General features: G+C 38.1%; 2 protein-coding genes and 1 non-coding gene across 3 annotated transcripts; 1 reads left to right on the plus strand and 2 right to left on the minus strand.

Annotated features, from left to right (window-relative positions):
• Positions 1 to 2,237: 2,237 nt before the first annotated feature.
• Positions 2,238 to 2,345, plus strand: LOC148578302 (small nucleolar RNA R71). Its single transcript, XR_015902983.1, has one exon. It is a non-coding gene; the product is annotated as a small nucleolar RNA R71 (small nucleolar RNA).
• An 11,530-nt stretch (positions 2,346 to 13,875) lies between these two features.
• Positions 13,876 to 14,457, minus strand: LOC148578303 (uncharacterized). The gene is made up of 3 exons (XM_088501564.1): positions 14,168 to 14,457; positions 14,006 to 14,096; positions 13,876 to 13,893 (listed from the first exon to the last, which is right to left on the minus strand). Exons 1-3 carry the CDS (start codon positions 14,455 to 14,457, stop codon positions 13,876 to 13,878), a joined length of 399 nt encoding a protein of 132 aa, XP_088357690.1.
• Positions 14,458 to 21,399: 6,942 nt separating this feature from the next.
• LOC148578304 (uncharacterized) lies at positions 21,400 to 21,981 on the minus strand. Its single transcript, XM_088501428.1, has 3 exons — positions 21,692 to 21,981; positions 21,530 to 21,620; positions 21,400 to 21,417 (listed from the first exon to the last, which is right to left on the minus strand). The coding sequence occupies exons 1-3, from the start codon at positions 21,979 to 21,981 to the stop codon at positions 21,400 to 21,402; spliced, it is 399 nt and encodes a 132-aa protein (XP_088357554.1).
• Between the last annotated feature and the right edge of the window lie 3,872 nt (positions 21,982 to 25,853).

Here is a 25,853-nt window from a genome sequence, read left to right on the forward strand (position 1 = left end):
GTGATTGGTGAGGGGTTTTTAGGGAAGAGTGTTTATGGGGTTGTGTGAAAGAGAGTAGTGAGAAGAATTGAGTGGAGGTAGGTGTGGATCCTGTGGGGTCCACAGATCCTGAGGTGTTCAAGGATTTACATCCCTGCACCCATTAGGCATGTAAAAATGCCTTTGTACTCAACTCTGGGCGTTCAGCGCCAGGTTGGTGGCCATTTTGGGCGTTCAGCGCCCATTTGTGTGCCATTTCTGGCGTTGAACGCCAGAACCATGCCTGTTCTGGCGTTCAGCGCCCAGAAGCTGCCCATTTTGGGCGTTCAGCGCCAGAACCATGCTCTGTTCTGGCGCTGAACGCCAGACAGATGCTCCTCCAGGGTGTGATTTTTCTTCTGCTGTTTTTTATTCTGTTTTCAATTTTTCTATTTATTTTGTGACTCCACATGATCATGAACCTACAAAGACATATAACTAAGAAAAATATAGTTAGATAAATAAACATTGGGTTGCCTCCCAACAAGCGCTTCTTTAATGTCAATAGCTTGACAGTGGGCTCTCATGGAGCCTCACAGATGTGCAGAGCTTTGTTGAGACTCTCCAACACCAAACTTAGAGTTTGGATATGGGAGTTCAACACCAAACTTAGAGTTTGGTTGTGGCCTCCCAACACCAAACTTAGAGTTTGACTGTGGGGGCTCTGGTTGACTCTGCTTTGAGAGAAGCTTTTTCTGCTTCCTCTCCATGGTTGCAGAGGGAGATCCTTGAGTTTTAAACACAAGGGAGTCCTCATTCCATTGAAGGACTAGTTCACCTCTGTCAACATCAATCACAGCTCTTGCTGTGGCCAGGAAAGGTCTTCCTAGGATGATGGATTCATCCTCTTCCTTTCCAGTATCCAGGACTATGAAATCAGCAGGGATGTAAAGGCCTTCAACCTTTACTAACACGTCCTCTACTTGTCCATAAGCCTGTTTTCTAGAGCTGTCTGCCATCTCTAATGAGATTTTAGCAGCTTGCACCCCATAGATTCCCAGTTTCTCTATTACAGAGAGGGGCATGAGGTTTATTCCTGAACCAAGGTCACATAGAGCCTTAAAGATCATGGTACCTATGGTACAGGGTATTATGAACTTTCCAGGATCCTGTCTCTTCTGAGGCAATGTCAGTTGATCCAGATCACTTAGTTCATTGATGAACAAGGGAGGTTCAACTTCCCAAGTATCAATGCCAAATAATTTGGCATTCAGCTTCATGATTGCACCAAGAAACTTGGCAGTTTGCTCTTCAGTAACATCCTCATTCTCTTCAGAAGAGGAATACTCATCAGAGCTCATGAAGGGCATAAGGAGGTTCAATGGAATCTCTATGGTCTCTAGATGAGTCTCAGATTTCTTTGGTTCCTCAGAGGGAAGCTCCTTATTGACCACTGGACGTCCCAGGGGGTCTTCCTCCTTGGGATTCACGTCCTCTCCTTCCCTTACAGGTTCGGCCATGGTGCTTATGTCAATGGCCTTGCACTCTCCTTTTGGGTTCTCTTCTGTATTGCTTGGGAGAGTACTAGGAGGGATTTCAGTGATCCTTTTACTCAGCTGGCCCACTTGTGCTTCCAGATTTCTAATGGAAGACCTTGTTTCATTCATGAAACTTACAGTGGCCTTAGATAGATCAGAGACTAGATTTGCTAAATTAGAAGTATTTTGTTCAGAGTTCTCTGTCTGTTGCTGAGTTGATGATGGAAAAGGCTTGCTATTGCTAAACCTATTTCTTCCACCATTATTAAAGCCTTGTTGGGGCTTTTGATCCTTCCATGAGAAATTTGGATGATTTCTCCATGTTGAGTTATAGGTGTTTCCATAAGGTTCACCTAAGTAATTTACCTCTGCTATTGCAGGGTTCTTAGGATCATAAGCTTCTTCTTCAGAAGATGCCTCTTGAGTACTGTTGGATGCAGCTTGCATTCCATGCAGACTCTGAGAGATCATATTGACTTGCTGAGTCAATATTTTATTCTGAGCCAATATGGCATTCAGAGTATCAACCTCAAGAACTCCCTTCTTCATAGGCGTCCCATTACTCACAGGATTCCTTTCAGAAGTGTACATGAACTGGTTATTAGCAACCATGTTAATGAGTTCTTGAGCTTCTGCAGGCGTTTTCTTTAGGTGAATGGATCCACCTGTAGAAGTGTCCAGTGACATCTTTGATAGCTCAGATAAACCATCATAGAATATATCCAGGATGGTTCATTCTGAAAGCATGTCAGAAGGACACTTTTTGGTCAACTATTTGTATCTTTCCCAAGCTTCATAGAGGGATTCACCTTCTTTCTGTCTGAAGGTTTGAACATCAGCTCTAAGCTTGCTCAGCTTTTGAGGAGGAAAGTACTTAGCTAAGAAAGCTGTGACCAGCTTATCCCAAGAGTTCAGGCTGTCTTTGGGTTGAGAATCCAACCATAATCTAGCTCTGTCTCTTACAGCAAAAGGGAAAAGCATGAGCCTGTAGACTTCAGGATCTACTCCATTAGTCTTAACAGTATCACATATCTGCAAGAATTCAGTTAAGAACTGAAAAGGATCTTCAGATGGAAGTCCATGAAACTTGCAGTTCTGCTGCATCAGAGAAACTAATTGAGGTTTCAGCTCAAAATTGTTTGCTCCAATGGCAGGAATGAAGATGCTTCTTCCATGTAAATTGGAATTAGGTGCAGTAAAGTCACCAAGCATCTTCCTTACATTATTATTATTTTCAGCTGCCATCTCCTTTTCTTGTTCGAAAATTTCTGAAAGGTTATCTCTGGATTGTTGTATTTTAGCTTCTCTTAATTTTCTCTTCAGAGTCCTTTCAGGTTCTGGATCTGCTTCCACAAGAATGTTCTTATCCTTGCTCCTGCTCATATGACAAAGAAGAAGGCACAGAAAAATAATAATAATAATAATAGAGATCCTTTATACCACAGTATAAGGATCCCTGTGTGAGTAGAAGAAGAGGGGGAGACAAAGAATGTAATATAATGGAAGAAACACAACTGTGAGGATGGCAGAGATGTGAGATGAGATGTTAGGATATGAATGAATAAATAGAATAAGATGGGGGAGGGATAATTTTCGAAAATTATTTTGAAAAAGAGTTAGTGATTTTCGAAAATGGTTTTTGAAAATTGTTAGTATTTTTTCGAAAAAAAAAATTTTTTTAAATTAAAAATAAAAATAAGAATAATTAGTTAATTAAAAAGAAATTTTTGAAAAAAGAGGGAAGATATTTTCGAAAATTAGAGAGAGAGAGTTAGTTAGGTAGTTTTGAAAAAGTTAAGAAACAAACAAAAAGTTAGTTAGTTAGTTGAAACAAATTTTGAAAAGATAAGAAGTTAGGAAGTTAGAAAAGATATTTTGAAAAGATATTTTTTGAAAAAGATAAGATAAGAAGATATTTTTGAAAAGATATGATTAAAATTAGTTTTGAAAAAGATTTGATTTTTAAAATCACAATTAATGACTTGATTCATAAGAAATCACAAGATATGATTCTAGAACTCAAAGTTTGAATCTTTCTTAACAAGCAATTAACAAACTTCAAATTTTTGAATCAAAACATTAATTGATTATGTTATTTTCGAAAATAACTAAGAAATTTGAAAAAGATTTGATTTTTGAAAAAGAGTTTGAAAAAGATAAGATTTTCAAATTGAAAATTTGATTTGACTCATAAGAAACAACTTGATTTTTAAAAATTTTTGAAAAAGTCAACTCAAATTTTCGAATTTGATGAGAGAAAAAGGGAGAGATATTTTTTTGATTTTTGAATTTTTTATGATGTAAGGGAAAAACAAGAAAAATGATGCAATGCATGAAATTTTTAGATCAAAACAATGAATGCATGCATGAATGATATGAGTGTCAAGATGAACACCAAGAACACTTTGAATGTTAAGATGAACATCAAGAACATATTTTTGAAAAATTTTTGATGCAAAGAAAACATGCAAGACACCAAACTTAGAATTCTTTAATGCTTACGCACTAAGAATTCAAGAATGCATATGAAAAACACCATACAACACAAAACAAAAAATCATCAAGATCAAACAAGAAGACTTACCAAGAACAACTTGAAGATCATGAAGAACACTATGAATGCATGAAATTTTCGAAAAATGCAAGATGCACATGCAAATGATACCAAACTTATGATATGACTCGAGACTCAAACAAGAAACAGAAAAATATTTTTGATTTTTATGATTTTCTAATTTTTTTGGATTTTTTTTTCGAAAATTATATGAAAAAGAAAAAATAAAGATTCCAAAATTTTTAATATGAATTCCAAGAATCTTGCATTCTTAGTCTAAAGCTTCAGTCCAGGAATTAGACATGGCTCACTAGCCAGCCAAGCTTTTAATGAAAGCTCCGGTCCAAAACACTAGACATGGCCAATGGCCAGCCAAGCTTCAGCATGTAATTCAGACATGACACGCCTGACATACTCATTCCCAAAGGAATTAGACATGGCTTTACAGCCAGCCAGGCTTCAACATGCTTCATGAAACACTAGAATTCATTCTTTAAAAATTTTGAATCTAAAATTTTTTCGAAAACATGTGAGAAAATTTTGAAATATTTTTGAAAAATTTTTGAAAATAAAATAAAAATAAAATTACCTAATCTGAGCAACAGGATGAACCGTCAGTTGTCCAAACACGAACAATCCCCGGCAACGGCGCCAAAAACTTGGTGCACGAAATTGTGATGTCCAGGCTCAAACTATTCCTGGCACGTGAGCAACTTGGTACGCGTAATCGTGATTACACATTCATAATTTGTCACAACTTCGATACAACTAACCAGCAAGTGCACTGGGTCGTCCAAGTAATACCTTACGTGAGTAAGGGTCGAATCCCACGGAGATTGTTGGTATGAAGCAAGCTATGGTCACCTTGCAAATCTCAGTTAGGCAGATATAAAACAGTTATGTGGTTTTCGAATATTAATTAATAGAATAGGGATAGAAATACTTATGTAAAGCATTGGTAGGAATTTCAGATAAGCGAATGGAGATGCTTTCGTTCCTCTGAACCTCTGCTTTCCTGCTATCTTCATCCAATCAGTCTTACTCCTTTCCATGGCTGGCTTTATGCAAGGGCATCACCGTTGTCAGTGGCTACATCCCCTCCTCTCAGTGAATAATATGCTCACGCACCCTGTCACGGCACGGCTATTCATCTGTCGGTTTTCGATCATGCTGGAATAGGATTCACCCTCCTTTTGCGTCTGTCACTAACGCCCAACAATCGCGAGTTTGAAGCTCGTCACAGTCATTCAATCATTGAATCCTACTCGGAATACCACAGACAAGGTTTAGACTTTCCGGATTCTCTTGAATGCCGCCATCATTCTAGCTTACACCACGAAGATTCCGGTTAAGAGATCTAAGAGATATTCATTCTAGCTTATTTCATGTAGAACGGAAGTGTTTGTCAGGAACGTGTTCATAGGGGAGATGGTGATGAGCGTCACACATAATCATCACCTTCATCACGTTCTTGGGTGCGAATGGATATCTTAGAAGCGAAATAAGATGAATTGAATAGAAAACAGTAGTACTTTGCATTAATTTTTGAGGAACAGCAGAGCTCCACACCTTAATCTATGGAGTGTAGAAACTCTACCGTTAAAATACATAAGTGAAGGTCCAGGCATGGCCGAGATGGCCAGCCCCCTAAATGTGATCTAAGATAGCATACAACTGATCAAAGATGCCTAATACAATAGTAAAAGGTCCTATTTATAATAAACTAGTCACTAGGGTTTACATGAGTAAGTAATTGATGCATAAATCCACTTCCGGGGCCCACTTGGTGTGTGCTTGGGCTGGGCTTGAGTGTTGCACGTGTAGAGGTCCTTCTTGGAGTTGAACGCCAGTTTTTGTGCCAGTTTGGGTATTCAACTCTGGTTTTGGCTCCTTTTCTGGCGCTGGATGCCAGATTTGGGTAGAAAGTTGGCGTTGAACGCCAGTTTACGTCGTCTATTCTTGGCCAAAGTATGGACTATTATATATTTCTGGAAAGCCCTGGATGTCTACTTTCCAACGCAATTGGAAGCACGCCATTTCGAGTTCTGTAGCTCCAGAAAATTCACTTTGAGTGCAGGGAGTTCAGAATCCAACAGCATCAGCAGTCCTTCTTCAACCTCTGAATCTGATTTCTGCTCAAGTCCCTCAATTTCAGCCAGAAAATACCTGAAATCACAGAAAAACACACAAACTCATAGTAAAGTCCAGAAATGTGAATTTAACATAAAAACTAATGAAAACATCCCTAAAAGTAAGTAGATCCTACTAAAAACATACTAGAAATAATGCCAAAAAGCGTATAAATTATCCGCTCATCAATAAGTTGACCTCAACTCAAAGATAAAGATAAGATAAGATAACTAACTTATCTTATCTAGAAAGGTCACTCTACAACTACTATAAATACATTGGAGCACCCAGGTATAACTCATACTCTGATTCTACTAAAAACCTGTTTAATACCCATGCTAACTTAAGCATCGGAGTCTCTTGCAGGTACCCCCCACCCTCCAGTGACGAAGGATCAGCAGTGTAGCCAGATCAACAAGTCGGACACGACAGCTCCGGCCGTCTCCCACCAGCCGGACACGTCGGTACCGATCCGTACAGAGGATCTCAACCAAGATCGACCTCCAGTTTCAGGTAACCCTCAGAACAGTTACCAAAAAGCTGAAGAGGATATGAGATTCATGCGATTTGACTGGGACGCAGTGAAGTAGAGAATAGCTATTGATTTCACTGTCCCATGAGTCATGGGCAAGTCCACAGTGGCCCCAAAAGGAATAAAGATTATCTACCTGAACGATGAGGCTCGGCTTTGGCGAAAGATCCTAAGTAACTACGTGATGCCGAGCACTCATGAGACAGAGGTGTCAGCAGCCATGATCACTCTCATCTGGTGTGTGATGGAGGGAAAGGACTTATATCCTCCCCCCCCCCCCCCGCGCTTCATCAGGTACTACATGGCCAAAGTCCATGTCAGAGGCACCCTCCCTTTCCCATACTTGATCACTCAGCTAGGCCGCCGGGTTGAGGTGCCCTGGGAGCTCACAGATGAAAAGCCAACCGCCACCGACTGCAAGAAGATCATCTCTCATAGCAGGAAGTTTCAGGCTTTAGGCTACAGACCTCCATTTCTCACTGCTTCTGCTGAGACAGCCACATCCTCTGCTGCCCCTTCTGCATCCACTGCCCCAGCCACCACCACTGCACCCTCATCTGCCCCCGAGCCCATTTATCACCTCGTGCACCGACTCTTCGCACGATTGGATCGTATGAAGCGTCGCAACAAGCGGTGCTATGAGCACTTAAAGTTGATGATCCGATCCGGCAGTGACATCCCCTCCGAACCTGACACACCATCGGAGCCATCTGATGTGGAGGCGGACGATCTTGAGGAGGAGGCACGTGCAAAGGCTGAGCAGGCAAGACCAAAGCAGGCTGCGCCATATCATGAGGAGTCCCATCAGATACAGCCGGCTGATCCAGTGATCCCTCTACAGTCAGAGCCTCCACTTCAGCAGGCAGACCCTCCGACACTCATCTAGACTGTAGAGCCTCAGACCACCACAGAGACACCTACAGCACATCCTTCCAGAGATGACACTCCTTCACACCCAGCTTGATTGAGCATCGAGGACGATGTTTTTATTTAAGTATGGGGAGGTCGCCATCTCTAGCGAACTTTATTTTGGTGAACCACTTTTCAGACTCTCTTTTATCCTATTTTGTTTATTTTCTGTATTTTTATTTTTATTTTATCTTATCTTATTTATCTTTCAGTACTTGCACATTTTTCTTTTACTGTATTTCTGCATTTCACACTTTGGTTTATATATATCTTAGATATTTAGTTTAGTTGCGCTTTTAGCTTATTAACTTGTGATATAGAAAATATGGATTAATTAGTTTAGTTTACCCATTTTGCATATGATAATTTGGTTTAATTGGAAATAAAAGAGTAAACTATAAACTTTTAGTTTAACAAAATCACAACAATTCATACACTGTATATATATAGCAATAAATGTTGATTAATTTGATAACATTTTTTTTTCAAGGAAAATACCTATTTTTATAAAAGCCACTCAAAGATTCACATTGAGAATAATGGGAACTCTTGTTTTCTACTTGCATGACATACATAACTGATATATGGTTTTTGAGCCAAAGAACACACAACCTGTGAGTTTTTGAGCTTAATTGTATGGTTACATTCAACCATAAATTTCATTCCTGTGTGTTTTGTACTTCTTTTCTATGCTTGTAATCTTTACTTTGTTTTAATCTATATGTCCAATATAGAATGTAGATACATACCCACATATGATTGAGGCCATCATTTACATTTTTCCTCACTTATCCCAAATAAGCCTACCTCCTACATCACCCTTGTTAGCCCCCTTGAGCCTTTTAATCCCCTTCTATTCTATAACCATATCACTAGCCTTAAGCAGAAAAATAAATTTAAAAAAAATTCCCAAGTTGAATCCTTGGTTAGCTTAAGATAGAGATTATGTATCAATTAAGTGTGGGGAAACATGGGAACATGGATTGATAGGAAAGGATTGATTTAATAAGAATAATCAGAAGTTTGGGAGCATGCTCATGTGAAACCAAATTAAACTAAAATACCATGCGCATTGATATATGTTTATGTTTAAAAAAATCCTTTTTAATTAAATAAATAAATAAGTGGACAAACTTACCCTAATAATGAGCTTAGTAGAGAAATCAATGCACATAGAAGTAAAACCAAAAAGTGGTACATGAGTATGTAATACAAAAGTGAAAAAATTGGGAAGACCAGGATAACTTTAAATTTTTATAGAGAATGTATATGTTATGTGAGATCTTAGACTAATCAAGAATTCAACTTATTGCTCACTTAGCCTTATATATAGCCTCACCTTTACCTTGACCCTATTATAACCTTGAAAAGACCTCATGATATTTGTATGTATGCATTAGATGTTTGTTGATTGGTTAGATGAAGAACAAAGTTTTAGAAAGCATGAATAGAAAAGAATAGAGTGATTACCCCCAAACACTGAGTGATTAGAGAGTAAACACAAAATCCAATGAGGGTTCAATAGCTCATCTCCATATATCCAGATTTAATTATTTAATTGTCTTGCAAGTTTGTGAAATACTTTAACCCAACTCAATTGTGAAAGTGCTTTAACATGATTTAGGTTTGGCAATGCATATATGATTCCTTGAAATTATGAATCAAATTAACCACATGTAAGCTCTATATATATATAGGTGGATGATAACTAGAATTGCATGATTCATTTAGGAAGCTTGCATTTAGAATAGGTTGCATTGCATAAGATTCAACCATTCTACCTTTACTCTTTTCTCTTGGATTTAGCATGAGGACATGCTATTGTTTAAGTGTGGAGAGGTTGATAAATCCCTATTTTATGATTCATCTTGTGCTCAAAATTGAGTGTTTTTATTAATTCTTCACCCACTTATTCATATGAATTGCATGGTTTTACTTTTCCTTCCTTATTTTATGATATATATGAAAACATGTTTCCTATGCTTTAAAAATATTAATTTTAATTATCCTTAATTACCATTCGATGCCGTGATCTGTGTGTTAAGTATTTTTAGGCTTCATAGGGCAGGAATGGCCTAGAGGACAGAAAGAAAACATACAAAAATGGAAGGAAAGCACAAAAATGGAGTTTTGAAGAAAAAGGCAGCGACGCGCACGCATGGACGATGCGGACGCGTGCCTAGCGCAAAATGACAGCGACGCGTACGCGTGGACGACGCGGACGCGTCCCTTGAGCAAAACGTAAATGACACGTACGCGTGACCGACGCGTACGTGAACAAGGAAAAACTCCAAACCACGCGAATGCGTGACCCACCTGCACGCGTGACGGACGCCACGTGCAGAAATCTACAGAAAATGCCCTCAGCGATTTCTGGACCCTTTTTCGACCCAAATTCAAGCTAGAAACACAGAATATAAGCTAGAGAATGGGGGAATCAAAGAGAACGATGAGTACGATGGATGGAACATTCAATATACATAATTTTAGGTTTTAGATGTAGTTTTAGAGAGAGGCTCTCTCCTCTCTCTTAAGTTTTAGGATTAGGATTTCAACTTCTTCTCAGGTTCAATGTTCCTTTAAATTAGGATTCTTATATTTTCATTTATTTCATAGTATTTTTCCATTTAAATCATATTGTTTATTTAATCGCTTCCAATTTTATTTCAATTATCATCTCTACTCTTTTATATCTTCAATCCTTATTCAGAGTCACAATTGGAAAGTGATGAGCGGATATTTTATACGCTTTTTTGGGGGTAATTTCATGTAGTTTTTAGCATGTTTTAGTTAGTTTTTAGTATATTTTTATTAGTTTCTAGGCAAAATTCATATTTCTGGACTTTACTATGAGTTTGTGTATTTTTCTATGATTTCAGGTATTTTCTGGCTGAAATTGAGGGAGCTGAGCAAAAATCTGATTCAGGCTGAAAAAGGACTGCAGATGCTGTTGGATTCTGACCTCCCTGCATTCGAAATGGATTTTCGAGAGCTACAAAAGTTCAAATAGTGCGCTCTCAATTGCGTTGGAAATTAGACATCCAGGGCTTTCCAGCAATATATAATAGTCCATACTTTGCTCAAGGATAAATAACGTAAACTGGCGTTCAACGCCAGTTCCATGTTGCATTCTGGCGTTAAACACCAGAAACAGGTTACAAGTTGGAGTTAAACGCCAGAAACAAGTTACAACCTGGGGTTTAACTCTGGAAACAGCCTAGATGTAACACCCTAACTACCAAAGCTCACGCTTCCGGCTGCGCGACTCTGATAGGTCGGACATTACGACGACACTTATCTTATTTAATACTAAAATATGAGCCTGTTTGAAACTTTAAACCGCAATACCGCTCCCAAAAAACTTTCATCCGATAACATACGTCCATAAATACCATACAACATACAAAACTCATAAAGAGTACATCCATATATATACAAAATATATATAAATAATATTACAAACATAATCCAATACAATTCCTATCCCTCTTACAGAATATATATCAAGATAAAGGCGAGGGTACAATAAACCATAACTAAAACAATACAGAGCATCACAACAACAATTAAAAGAACTCTTCGTAACTTCTGCGCCCATATCCTGAAAGGGGAAAAATGTAGGGGGGTGAGAACATCATCCTCGAAAGGGTTCTCATTAGAGGGTTTTTGGGAATTACTGTAATAGGATACATGAAGATAAACCGTACCAGTGATTAATAACCTTCTTATGCCTCTTTTCAAAAACACGGTTTTCAATAAAAGTAAAGTCAAAAATCTTTACTGAAAGAGGAACCATTCAATTCTCAAAACTCAAAAACCTTTCAAAACGGTTTATCTATGTGGAACCAAAATAGCCTTTCATAATTTTATTCCAAACCAGAAACACAAAACCGAAATCAACCATCAGTTCATCTCTTTCCAACCACGGCCCTAGGCCCAAACAATCCAACCAACAACCAGTCACCACAAATCCAACAGAGTCCCAGATGCAAACACAGATAGGAAGTTCAAGCACAAACAAACAGTTATTACAAGTAGAACCGTTAGCAATTAATCACATAGGCAAACCAAGTATAATATGCACACCCCACCAATGTCACACAAATGCATATGATGCATGCCTGTCCCTAGTGGCTGATGATATCATCTGTCGGTTATAGAGCCAACCCGACAAGTCCTGGTAGCTAACCATTGGACTGTCCCTCTGTCGTGCATCCCCAACTCGAGTTATACTCATCATAAACTTGATCATAATCATGATCCATATCCATCACCCTCACTGGTGAATATTTATCCATCACCATCACTGGTGAATATTTATCCATCACCATCACTGGTGAATATTTATGGGGGCGAGCTCATCCGGGGCTTTCACAGTGCCCGGCCACACTTACGACATAGGGTCAACAGAGTATCAAGTCTCAACCTGGAGCACGTGGTGGCTAGCCACTGCTACTACCCAGGGAAACTCGTATCTCAGATAGTGGAAGTGCAACATTCACATTTATCAATGATTCAGCATAAACATGCAATCAATCTCATCCAGCCAATATTCATATCATACACAGCCATTCCGGCTCACGGTTCAATCCAGAACCAATCAATATGTATAAACATACACAGCCATTCCGGCTCACAACAAAACAGCACTTCCACCATTCAACATCATTAAATTCATAAAGTCGGCATTTAAGCCATAAATCATTTCCTCAATTCATTTCACTTTGAAATCGAGTTTCAACTCTTTTCAGCCTTGGCTTTAAAGATCTCATTTCTCAAATCATCTCAGGCTCATAAGCCAAATTTACTCAAAGTGAGTTCCCTTTTTAAAATAAAGCCACTCTCGGCATTCTCTTTCCAAAACTTCCAAAACCATGGAAAGTTAAAGATTCTTTTTGGGAACATTCAAAATCACCCATCCAATAATGGGATTTTATAACAACAGTTTTTCGGCAGAGTCCCAAGTCTTTAGGGGAGAATAACATATCTCATTTCGCCAAAATCATTTAAAATCATTAAAACATTGGCTTTCTGATTTGAGTAAGAAAATAGGATCTAAGCCAAACCGAGTCACGTAACCTTTACTTCTTTCAAAACCATTTCCTTTACTTAAACAAAACCGGCTTCAATTCCATAATTAAATCTGAAGCGTTTCAAACTGATAAGAGAATCATTTTTGTTGTGTTAAACTAGAGTTCAAAAGATACTTTGAATCTTATTTAAAACGTCAAAATAATGAGGCTCATCAATCGAAATCCAATTCCTTTTAAAATCACGAAAACTCTCCCAAGGGACAATCTTTGTGTTTAATAGAGAAAAACATAAACCCGTTTTACCTTTTAAAACAGCCTCAAAGCAAGATTCTCTTTCAAATGACTTGTACCCAAAGACATACTGTTCTTCTTGGAAAATAAGGATAAATCATGATTCTCTTTTCAATAATTCTTTCAAAGCATAACTTCATTGCTTTCTTAATTGTTCTAAGTAAAGGTAATAAAGAAGCCATAATTTCACAATCCTCAAAATAGATAGGAAAGGCATTAAACTCAAAATTCCTCAATTAACATTTCAAATAAGGACTCGGGTTCTATAGAAATTTCGGCAGCACCTCCCCTAAAACTTGGACTTTTGCCACCCGGTTCGGGTCCCAACTAAACTGTTTCTCATTCCTTTTCAACAGCTCAAAACCAGAAATCAATTCAAAAGCAAGCTAAATCCAACAGTCGCCTCAGTGGCATATCTCAAGGAAGCCATTTCAAAAATCAACTCAATATCAACCGATTTAACTCATTTCCAAAGCTTTAAAGAATCGGTTCAGCAATGAATCATTTATCAAAACCAAATCAATTAAAGCCACACAGGCTGAATTTCAAGAGTATTCTATCTTCCACATCATCAAAATAATTGACTCAATTCAAACCAATCCTCAACGGATTAAACTCATTTCAAATCTTTAAAGAATCAACTTCAAACATTACATTTCACAAGCCACACAACAATTCGGCCAAACCAACATCCATAGTCATTCGAGTCAATCAAATAATACATAAGGCAGATACAATCACCAAATACACAATATCTCACATCAGTACCCATATGTAATAATTCCAATAATAAACTATAGTTTTTGGAAAGCGCCCCTACCTCAAAACGCAAATTCCATAACTCAAAGGCATCACAGCGTCCTTTCAGCCTCAACCCGAAATCAACAATCAAAATCCCGACTACCAAAACCTCAGCTCCAAACCGTTTTCTCAGCAACCACAACGACTCTAATCACAATATATAATAATAACCGAGATTAACTCTCATAACAACAAATGCTACAACTCCTCAACGTATAATAGAGCAATAACTAGAGGGCTTTCAGATCGAAACGCTTACCGAACCAAAGGAACGGCTGAACCGAAACAGCGGCGGTCTCCGAACCGGCTCAGCAGCAGCCCGGCAGTCAGCCCCAAGCAGCAGCGGCGATCTGAACCACACGCAGCGACAATGAAGTTCCAGGAAACTTAACAGAAGGAAAACTCAACTTAAAAGCCTTACCGCCAGTGGAGCTCGGTGGCGGCAGTGGCGTTCTCCGGCAACTCGATACGGCGGCGCGGTTGACTTCTCCTCCGGGAGTGGCTGTAACGGAAACAGCATCTCCTCCTTCCGTTCACAATCCCAGCGGCAGCCACAGCGGTGGTTCTGGGCAGCTCTGGCGGCAGTGGGCTCCGGAAACTTGCAGAACCCCGAGGCAGAGGTAGACAGCAACTCCGGTGGTCTTCTCCAGTGACGACACCAGCCACCACGGGGACGGCGGCGGTGAGACCCCAACAGCGGCGAAACCCCATCTCCTCCTAGTCTCAGACGCGAGTTCTCCCTCTCCTCCACCCGTCATGCTTGGCGGCGACCACTTTTTGCCCCTTTCAGAGGAGCGACGGCGGCGAGGCGCGAAGCAGCGCCCTTCCTCCTCTTCGTGGCGGCTCTATTGGCGACAACAGCAGCGCCGTTGGAGGACATGGGAGCAGCAGCGGTCAAGCAAGAACGCGATGAGGCTGAGGGCGAATGGCGGTGACGAGGGCTGGACGCGATCTGGGCACGGCGGCGAGGTGACCGGCGACAGTAGCGCTGCTTGTCCCTCCCCTGTTCGTAGCTCTGCTCCATCTCCCCCTTTTTGCTTCTGATTCATTTCTTTCATGGAAAAGGGAAAGAAACCGTGGGGTGCTGCTGTTGCTGGATGAGGGAAACATTGTGGCTGCTGTGCATCGAATTGAAGAAAGGGGGGGAAGAGGTCTGCTGAGTGTGGGAGAAAGGGGAAACCGGGTCGGGTACGGGTTACTGGGTTAGGGTTTCATTTTTTAAAATTAGGGTTAGGGGCATTTTAGTAATTTCACATAAAAATAGGAATAATATGGTAATTAAAACCCAAATTAAATCCAACGCTAATTATATATAGAAAATACTATTTAATCATCAATTTTTACAAATTACTTTCAATAAAATGCCCAAATCAAATAATTAGGAGTAATATAATTAAATCCCTTATTTTCCAAAGTAGTAGTATTAATATTGAAAATATTACTTATTTAATTCAAATCATATGGAAATCCTTATTATTTCACAATTACCAAGTTTATACTCTGAATGTGGAAAATAATCCAATAATTATAAAATTGGATAATAATCATAGCTTATCTCAAATCCAATAAATCAAAACTTGCCTTAATTATCTTTAATAAAAATGATTTCCGAAATTAAGGCTATAAATAATTGTAGGATTTGAGACTTGATCATAATAAGACTTTTCAAAGATTCTGGGCCTTACATTCTACCCACCTTTTAAAAATTTTCGCCCTCGAAAATTGATACAAAATGGAAGAAATTCCATAACAGTTCACCCTTGAACACATTTAAAGAAGAAGCAAAAATATCTCAAAATATAATCATATATACGATTTTCAAATACTTTGATTATCATAAGCATAAGGATGCAAAGGTAGGAGTGTAACTGCCAGGCAAACGTTACAAGATAGGCTCAATGCAAAAGATAACATGGGTCAATCATGTGATAGTAGGGCAAGGCATCAAAGGCTAGAAAACAGGATGGAGTTAAAACGATGTGCTCAATATCCGCACACTAATCTTATATCAACCTCAAGGTTTCAACTTTCCAATTCCATCAAGCACCTTACAAACCCCAAATTTGATCACAAGCCTGACAATCACAAACCCGTTCGCAAGGAACAAAATGCCCACAACTCATACGTTGCACACCTACCGCTTCAACTTCCGTATACACGTCACATCTTAAAGAACTAACGTATCGCGTTACTACGTCTACAAGTCGCACGTGATACCAAAACAATTCTCGAGTCTACTCAGAAGGATACAAGATTTAGAAATGAGAGATAAATGTCAACAATGATACTCATAGATTTGAGCGAGTGTATCCAATTCTAGATAAACAAGGATGCTCAAGCAATGAAGTTTGCTAAACACAATTCAATTGACAACTTCAAGATAATCCTTGGATCAAGGAAATTCAATAGGATCAATAGGAAGGAGAATCAGCGCATTAGTTTGAAACAATTTCAAGATGAGTCGAAGAAGTAAAAGGTTACAGAAATGAATATCTCAGACCCAAGCCAAGCTCACGGAACTCAAGAGCATAATTACGATACTTTCGAATACATTGTTCTTAAAATAATCAAAAACTTGTAAAAATATCACTTCGCAGTCTGAAAGAGAAGTTAAACAACAAACATCCTTCAAGAGAGTAACAAAAGCATAAACGTGGCTTTACTTCAATACAATTTCATGTTGAAGTAGATTATGTAGAGTTTCCAAAAACAAAATGCACACAACTTTGGCTAAGAGCTAAAATATTTCCTCAAATATTTTAGAAAGATAATTAGATGCACAACTTAACCAAAAGCAGTTCATAAAAACTCGGAAGTAATCAAATGCTTGTTCATAATCCTCAAAATTTCATATTCAAACAAGCGTGTATAACATTTATAGCAAGTACAAAAGAGGAAGTTAAACTCTGTTTAGAAAAGAAACTCCGAAGTAAAAATTTGCTTACCATTTGGTAAAGGAAATAAGTGGTGCGTTACAAACAAACCGGTTTCCACTAAATAAGGAAACTTTCCAAAACCTCATTTAAAATAGCGCATGCCAATTTTTAAATTAACTTCATCAATATTGAACAATGGTTTCAATCTAAATCAAGAAACAGAAAATAAATTCCGTTTAAAACTTCTTACAAGAGAATTCAAAACTTCTTTAAAAAGTCCAAAACAATACTCCAAAAGTGTTCTTGAAATCCCCATCTCAGAAGAACATTCAAGAAGTTTAAGATGTACTAAAAATGAGTCAAGCCTTGCAAGAAAGGATCTTAAACCAAAATAGTTCAAACAAGATCCACTAGGCATGAGACATCAAATAAGCTTTCAATTGATCCAAAAGAATACAAAAGTCATAGAAAAAGACAACTCAATCATTTGTAATTTCTCAATGATAAATCTTTGACTAAAAACTCTTGTAGAGATAATAGGAGAATAAACAATGCACTATCTTGAAACGAATCAAACTGACCCACATAAGGATGAGATTCACAAGAGGGGACAAACCAAGATCAATGGTAATGTTCACAAGATGTAAAAGATTAGTTAAAAATAGAATCACGTATGACATTCATAGAGGTGAAAAGCTTAAGAAGGAACCAGTCCGTTCATAAGAAGAAAGCTATGAATCCAATATTTTCAAAAGAACAACAATGGCATAAACTATGTAGTATGCTAAATCAAACTCAAATCAAAATGAATTAAGTAAGTTTATCAAACGAAACTCAACCGGGATAAAAGTGAAAAATTCTTTCTTTCCAAAATTTTGAAAAATACCCAAATACATAATCAAATGAAGTTGTGCAGTGGAACTATAGTAAAATTACTAGAAGGTCAAATTGTAATTTAAGGTAAATGCAGTTTCATAAACCAGTAAAAGTACAGGCGGGGTATTGGAAATAAATAGTTGTCAAACTGTATAAGTAATCTCAAAGTTTCATATATAGAAAAGTATATATCTAATCAACAGCAATTTATAAAATCTCAAAATTGGCTGTGATCACTGTCAAGTAAGAGAAAAACTGAATCAACAATTTCTCAAAGAATGGACTCAGAACCCGGAGTTAAAAGTCACAGCACATTAAGACAAGTTCAAGACTATATCAAAGAATACTTGAATCAAGAAGAACTCAAACAGAGGAAGACAGATGCATCAAGGATTCTAAACAAGCATATGCACTTAAGATCATTCAAGAATGCATATGAATAGAGGAATAGAGTGGAAACATCAAATTACTTTTCAAGAGGAGTACCAAACAAGAACTTCAAGTTAGGATATAAAAGAACAGGTCGACTCGAACAGAATTCAAGACACACAACTGAATAGCCTCGAGAAAAAGTTTCTAACGTTCCCCCAAAGCCCGCGATTCGCTTTACTCGAAACTTGTATATCATCTATGATAACCCATCAGTGCTTTTATATACATAATTCACTAGTATTAAGCCGGCCGAACTTAATATCAGGAATTATGCAATGCAAGACTAACAGCGTTAATCAATAGACTGCCATGTGCATAAAGCTCTAATTCTCGTCATTCGACAAGACCTAATACATGACAAACGCTCAGAGTATGCAACTGAAGCATAGTCAGTCCATTCCTCAGGCTCTACAGGAAGAACTGCTCTGATACCATAATGTAACACCCTAACTACCAAAGCTCACGCTTCCGGCTGCGCGACTCTGATAGGTCGGACATTACGACGACACTTATCTTATTTAATACTAAAATATGAGCCTGTTTGAAACTTTAAACCGCAATACCGCTCCCAAAAAACTTTCATCCGATAACATACGTCCATAAATACCATACAACTTACAAAACTCATAAAGAGTACATCCATATATATACAAAATATATATAAATAATATTACAAACATAATCCAATACAATTCCTATCCCTCTTACAGAATATATATCAAGATAAAGGCGAGGGTACAATAAACCATAACTAAAACAATACAGAGCATCACAACAACAATTAAAAGAACTCTTCGTAACTTCTGCGCCCATATCCTGAAAGGGGAAAAATGTAGGGGGGTGAGAACATCATCCTCGAAAGGGTTCTCAGTAGAGGGTTTTTGGGAATTACTGTAATAGGATACATGAAGATAAACCGTACCAGTGATTAATAACCTTCTTATGCCTCTTTTCAAAAACACGGTTTTCAATAAAAGTAAAGTCAAAAATCTTTACTGAAAGAGGAACCATTCAATTCTCAAAACTCAAAAACCTTTCAAAACGGTTTATCTATGTGGAACCAAAATAGCCTTTCATAATTTTATTCCAAACCAGAAACACAAAACCGAAATCAACCATCAGTTCATCTCTTTCCAACCACGGCCCTAGGCCCAAACAATCCAACCAACAACCAGTCACCACAAATCCAACAGAGTCCCAGATGCAAACACAGATAGGAAGTTCAAGCACAAACAAACAGTTATTACAAGTAGAACCGTTAGCAATTAATCACATAGGCAAACCAAGTATAATATGCACACCCCACCAATGTCACACAAATGCATATGATGCATGCCTGTCCCTAGTGGCTGATGATATCATCTGTCGGTTATAGAGCCAACCCGACAAGTCCTGGTAGCTAACCATTGGACTGTCCCTCTGTCGTGCATCCCCAACTCGAGTTATACTCATCATAAACTTGATCATAATCATGATCCATATCCATCACCCTCACTGGTGAATATTTATCCATCACCATCACTGGTGAATATTTATCCATCACCATCACTGGTGAATATTTATGGGGGCGAGCTCATCCGGGGCTTTCACAGTGCCCGGCCACACTTACGACATAGGGTCAACAGAGTATCAAGTCTCAACCTGGAGCACGTGGTGGCTAGCCACTGCTACTACCCAGGGAAACTCGTATCTCAGATAGTGGAAGTGCAACATTCACATTTATCAATGATTCAGCATAAACATGCAATCAATCTCATCCAGCCAATATTCATATCATACACAGCCATTCCGGCTCACGGTTCAATCCAGAACCAATCAATATGTATAAACATACACAGCCATTCCGGCTCACAACAAAACAGCACTTCCACCATTCAACATCATTAAATTCATAAAGTCGGCATTTAAGCCATAAATCATTTCCTCAATTCATTTCACTTTGAAATCGAGTTTCAACTCTTTTCAGCCTTGGCTTTAAAGATCTCATTTCTCAAATCATCTCAGGCTCATAAGCCAAATTTACTCAAAGTGAGTTCCCTTTTTAAAATAAAGCCACTCTCGGCATTCTCTTTCCAAAACTTCCAAAACCATGGAAAGTTAAAGATTCTTTTTGGGAACATTCAAAATCACCCATCCAATAATGGGATTTTATAACAACAGTTTTTCGGCAGAGTCCCAAGTCTTTAGGGGAGAATAACATATCTCATTTCGCCAAAATCATTTAAAATCATTAAAACATTGGCTTTCTGATTTGAGTAAGAAAATAGGATCTAAGCCAAACCGAGTCACGTAACCTTTACTTCTTTCAAAACCATTTCCTTTACTTAAACAAAACCGGCTTCAATTCCATAATTAAATCTGAAGCGTTTCAAACTGATAAGAGAATCATTTTTGTTGTGTTAAACTAGAGTTCAAAAGATACTTTGAATCTTATTTAAAACGTCAAAATAATGAGGCTCATCAATCGAAATCCAATTCCTTTTAAAATCACGAAAACTCTCCCAAGGGACAATCTTTGTGTTTAATAGAGAAAAACATAAACCCGTTTTACCTTTTAAAACAGCCTCAAAGCAAGATTCTCTTTCAAATGACTTGTACCCAAAGACATACTGTTCTTCTTGGAAAATAAGGATAAATCATGATTCTCTTTTCAATAATTCTTTCAAAGCATAACTTCATTGCTTTCTTAATTGTTCTAAGTAAAGGTAATAAAGAAGCCATAATTTCACAATCCTCAAAATAGATAGGAAAGGCATTAAACTCAAAATTCCTCAATTAACATTTCAAATAAGGACTCGGGTTCTATAGAAATTTCGGCAGCACCTCCCCTAAAACTTGGACTTTTGCCACCCGGTTCGGGTCCCAACTAAACTGTTTCTCATTCCTTTTCAACAGCTCAAAACCAGAAATCAATTCAAAAGCAAGCTAAATCCAATAGTCGCCTCAGTGGCATATCTCAAGGAAGCCATTTCAAAAATCAACTCAATATCAACCGATTTAACTCATTTCCAAAGCTTTAAAGAATCGGTTCAGCAATGAATCATTTATCAAAACCAAATCAATTAAAGCCACACAGGCTGAATTTCAAGAGTATTCTATCTTCCACATCATCAAAATAATTGACTCAATTCAAACCAATCCTCAACGGATTAAACTCATTTCAAATCTTTAAAGAATCAACTTCAAACATTACATTTCACAAGCCACACAACAATTCGGCCAAACCAACATCCATAGTCATTCGAGTCAATCAAATAATACATAAGGCAGATACAATCACCAAATACACAATATCTCACATCAGTACCCATATGTAATAATTCCAATAATAAACTATAGTTTTTGGAAAGCGCCCCTACCTCAAAACGCAAATTCCATAACTCAAAGGCATCACAGCGTCCTTTCAGCCTCAACCCGAAATCAACAATCAAAATCCCGACTACCAAAACCTCAGCTCCAAACCATTTTCTCAGCAACCACAACGACTCTAATCGCAATATATAATAATAACCGAGATTAACTCTCATAACAACAAATGCTACAACTCCTCAACGTATAATAGAGCAGTAACTAGAGGGCTTTCAGATCGAAACGCTTACCGAACCAAAGGAACGGCTGAACCGAAACAGCGGCGGTCTCCAAACCGGCTCGGCAGCAGTCCGGCAGTCAGCCCCAAGCAGCAGCGGCGATCTGAACCACACGCAGTGACAATGAAGTTCCAGGAAACTTAACAGAAGGAAAACTCAACTTAAAAGCCTTACCGCCAGTGGAGCTCGGTGGCGGCAGTGGCGTTCTCCGGCAACTCGATACGGCGGCGCGGTTGACTTCTCCTCCGGGAGTGGCTGTAACGGAAACAGCATCTCCTCCTTCCGTTCACAATCCCAGCGGCAGCCACAGCGGTGGTTCTGGGCAGCTCTGGCGGCAGTGGGCTCCGGAAACTTGCAGAACCCCGAGGCAGAGGTAGACAGCAACTCCGGTGGTCTTCTCCAGTGACGACACCAGCCACCACGGGGACGGCGGCGGTGAGACCCCAACAGCGGCGAAACCCCATCTCCTCCTAGTCTCAGACGCGAGTTCTCCCTCTCCTCCACCCGTCATGCTTGGCGGCGACCACTTTTTGCCCCTTTCAGAGGAGCGACGGCGGCGAGGCGCGAAGCAGCGCCCTTCCTCCTCTTCGTGGCGGCTCTATTGGCGACAACAGCAGCGCCGTTGGAGGACATGGGAGCAGCAGCGGTCAAGCAAGAACGCGATGAGGCTGAGGACGAATGGCGGTGACGAGGGCTGGACACGATCTGGGCACGGCGGCGAGGTGACCGGCGACAGTAGCGCTGCTTGTCCCTCCCCTGTTCGTAGCTCTACTCCATCTCCCCCTTTTTGCTTCTGATTCATTTCTTTCATGGAAAAGGGAAAGAAACCGTGGGGTGCTGCTGTTGCTGGATGAGGGAAACATTGTGGCTGCTGTGCATCGAATTGAAGAAAGGGGGGAAGAGGTCTGCTGAGTGTGGGAGAAAGGGGAAACCGGGTCGGGTACGGGTTACTGGGTTAGGGTTTCATTTTTTAAAATTAGGGTTAGGGGTATTTTAGTAATTTCACATAAAAATAGGAATAATATGGTAATTGAAACCCAAATTAAATCCAACGCTAATTATATATAGAAAATACTATTTAATCATCAATTTTTACAAATTACTTTCAATAAAATGCCCAAATCAAATAATTAGGAGTAATATAATTAAATCCCTTATTTTCCAAAGTAGTAGTATTAATATTGAAAATATTACTTATTTAATTCAAATCATATGGAAATCCTTATTATTTCACAATTACCAAGTTTATACTCTGAATGTGGAAAATAATCCAATAATTATAAAATTGGATAATAATCATAGCTTATCTCAAATCCAATAAATCAAAACTTGCCTTAATTATCTTTAATAAAAATGATTTCCGAAATTAAGGCTATAAATAATTGTAGGATTTGAGACTTGATCATAATAAGACTTTTCAAAGATTCTGGGCCTTACATTCTACCCACCTTTTAAAAATTTTCGCCCTCGAAAATTGATACAAAATGGAAGAAATTCCATAACAGTTCACCCTTGAACACATTTAAAGAAGAAGCAAAAATATCTCAAAATATAATCATATATACGATTTTCAAATACTTTGATTATCATAAGCATAAGGATGCAAAGGTAGGAGTGTAACTGCCAGGCAAACGTTACAAGATAGGCTCAATGCAAAAGATAACATGGGTCAATCATGTGATAGTAGGGCAAGGCATCAAAGGCTAGAAAACAGGATGGAGTTAAAACGATGTGCTCAATATCCGCACACTAATCTTATATCAACCTCAAGGTTTCAACTTTCCAATTCCATCAAGCACCTTACAAACCCCAAATTTGATCACAAGCCTGACAATGGATCAATGGATCCTATTCCAGCATGAGTGAGAACCGACAGATGATTAGCCGTGCGGTGACAGCGCACCTGGACCATTTTCACTGAGAGGACGGATGGTAGCCATTGACAACGGTGATCCACCAACACACAGCTTGCCAAAGGAGGAACCTTGCGTGCGTGAAGAAGAAGACAGGGGGAAAGCAGAGATTCAGAAGACAAAACATCTCCAAAACTCCAACATATTCTCCATTACTGCATAACAAGTATTTAATTCATGCTCTTTTATTTTTCGCAATCCAAACTGATAATTATAATTGATATCCTGACTAAGAATTATAAGATAACCATAGATTACTTCAAGCTAACAATCTCCGTGGGATTCGACCCTTACTCACGTAAGGTATTACTTGGACGACCCAGTGCACTTGCTGGTTAGTGGTACGAGTTGTGAAAAGTGTGATTTACAATTCGTGCACCAAGTTTTTGGTGCCGTTGCCGGGGATTGTTTGAGTTTGGACAACTGACAGTTTATTTTGTTGCTTAGATTAGGAAAAATTTTTCTTTTTTTGGTTTAGAGTCTTCTATCATTGTTTTTGGTTGAATTTTTTTTTAATTCCTATTTTCTCTTTTTAAATTTTTCAAAAATTTTTACAAACTAATAATTGAGTTTTCCTGTTTGAGTTTAGTTTCATATTTTAAGTTTGGTGTCAATTGCATGTTTTTTAATTTCTTTTAAATTTTCGAATTTATATTCATTGTTCTTTCTTAATCTTCAAGTTGTTCTTGTTTATTTTCCTTGTTTGATCTTTAGTTTTTCTTGTTTTGTGATTTTTCTTGTTTTTCTTGTGCTTTTTCAAAATATCATTTTTCAAAAAAAAATTATACATTAAATACCTTATTAAAACACTTTAAATTTATAACACAATTGGCTAGAGCGTTGTGTTTATGTTCCTGGTAATTAGGAATTTTTCTTTTAAAACTTTTTCAAAAATAATTTTTCTTTGATTAAATCTGGTGCCAAACTTTTAAGTTTGGTGTTCTCTTGTTATTTTTCTTTAATTTTCAAAAAGTTGTTCTTAGTTTTCTAAAAGTTTTAAGTTTGGTGTTCCCTTTTATGTTCCTGAATCTTTGAATCTTGTTCTTGTTGTTCTTGTTAGTCTTCAAGGTGTTCTTGAGTCTTCTTTGTATTTTGATCTTAAAATTTTTAAGTTTGGTATTCCTTAGTGTTTTCCCTCCAAAATTTTCGAAAATAAGGAGCATTGGATCTAAAAATTTTAAGTTTTGTGTCTTTTTATTTTTTTTCTCTTTCCTCATTGAATTCAAAAATATCTTTTCCCTTTATTTTAACTGATTTTTCGAAAATTACCTTTAAAAATTCAGAATTTTATTTTAAAAATCAAATCTTTTCAAAATTCAAAATCTTATTCAAAAATTTTCAAATCTTTTCAATTAATTAGTCAATTCAACATTCAAATTTCTTTTTATTTTCTTTTTTCTTTTAATTTTTGAAATCTATATTTTATTTTCTAATTATTTTACTTTATTTTATTTCATTTTTTCCGGTTATTTTTAATTAAATAAAACAAAAAAAATAAAAATATATTTTACTTGCAATTCACATCATTTCCCTTTCTCCGTCATGGATCTAAGTGGAAATGAACAGTCCAGAAGGACTCTGGGGTCATATGCTAACCCCACTACTGCTACATATGGGAGTAGTATCTGTATACCCTCCATCAAAGCAGACAATTTTGAGCTAAATCCTTAGCTCATTGTCATGGTGCAGCAAAACTGCCAGTATTCCAGTCTTCCACAGGAAGAACCTACTGAGTTTCTGGCACAATTCTTGCAAATTGCTGACACAGTACATGACAAGGAGGTAGATCAGGATGTATACAGACTGTTACTATTTCCGTTTGCTGTAAAAGATCAAGCTAAAAGGTGGTTAAATAACCAACCCACAGCAAGCATAAGGACATGGAAACAGTTATCAGACAAATTCCTGAATCAATATTTCCCTCCAAAAAGGATGACACAGCTAAGGCTGGATATCCAAGGCTTTAAACAAGAGGATGATGAATCCCTTTATAATGCCTGGGAAAGGTACAGAGGGATGCTAAGGAAATGCCCCTCTAAAATGTTTTCAGAGTGGGTGCAGTTAGACATCTTCTACTATGGGCTTACAGAAGGAGCTCAGATGTCCCTAGACCACTCAGCTGGTGGATCTATACACATGAGGAAAACTATTGAAGAGGCTCAAGAGCTTATTGATATAGTTGCCAGAAACCAGCATCTGTACATAAGTAATGGGTCCTCCATAAAAGAAGAAGCCAAAGCAGTATCTACTGAACTTGGTCCTCCAGAACAAGTTGCTTAACTCAATCAACAATTGTGCTTTCTAACAAAACAGCTAGCAGAATTCAAGGAGATGCTACAAGACACTAAAAATGCTAATAAAAATATGGAGGCACAATTGAATCAGATAAAACAGTAGTTATCAAAGCAGATAACAGAAGAGTG

This window comes from Arachis ipaensis, chromosome B1, assembly GCF_059453495.1.
Source record: "Arachis ipaensis isolate K30076 ecotype BB chromosome B1, ASM5945349v1, whole genome shotgun sequence".
NCBI lineage: Eukaryota > Viridiplantae > Streptophyta > Magnoliopsida > Fabales > Fabaceae > Arachis > Arachis ipaensis.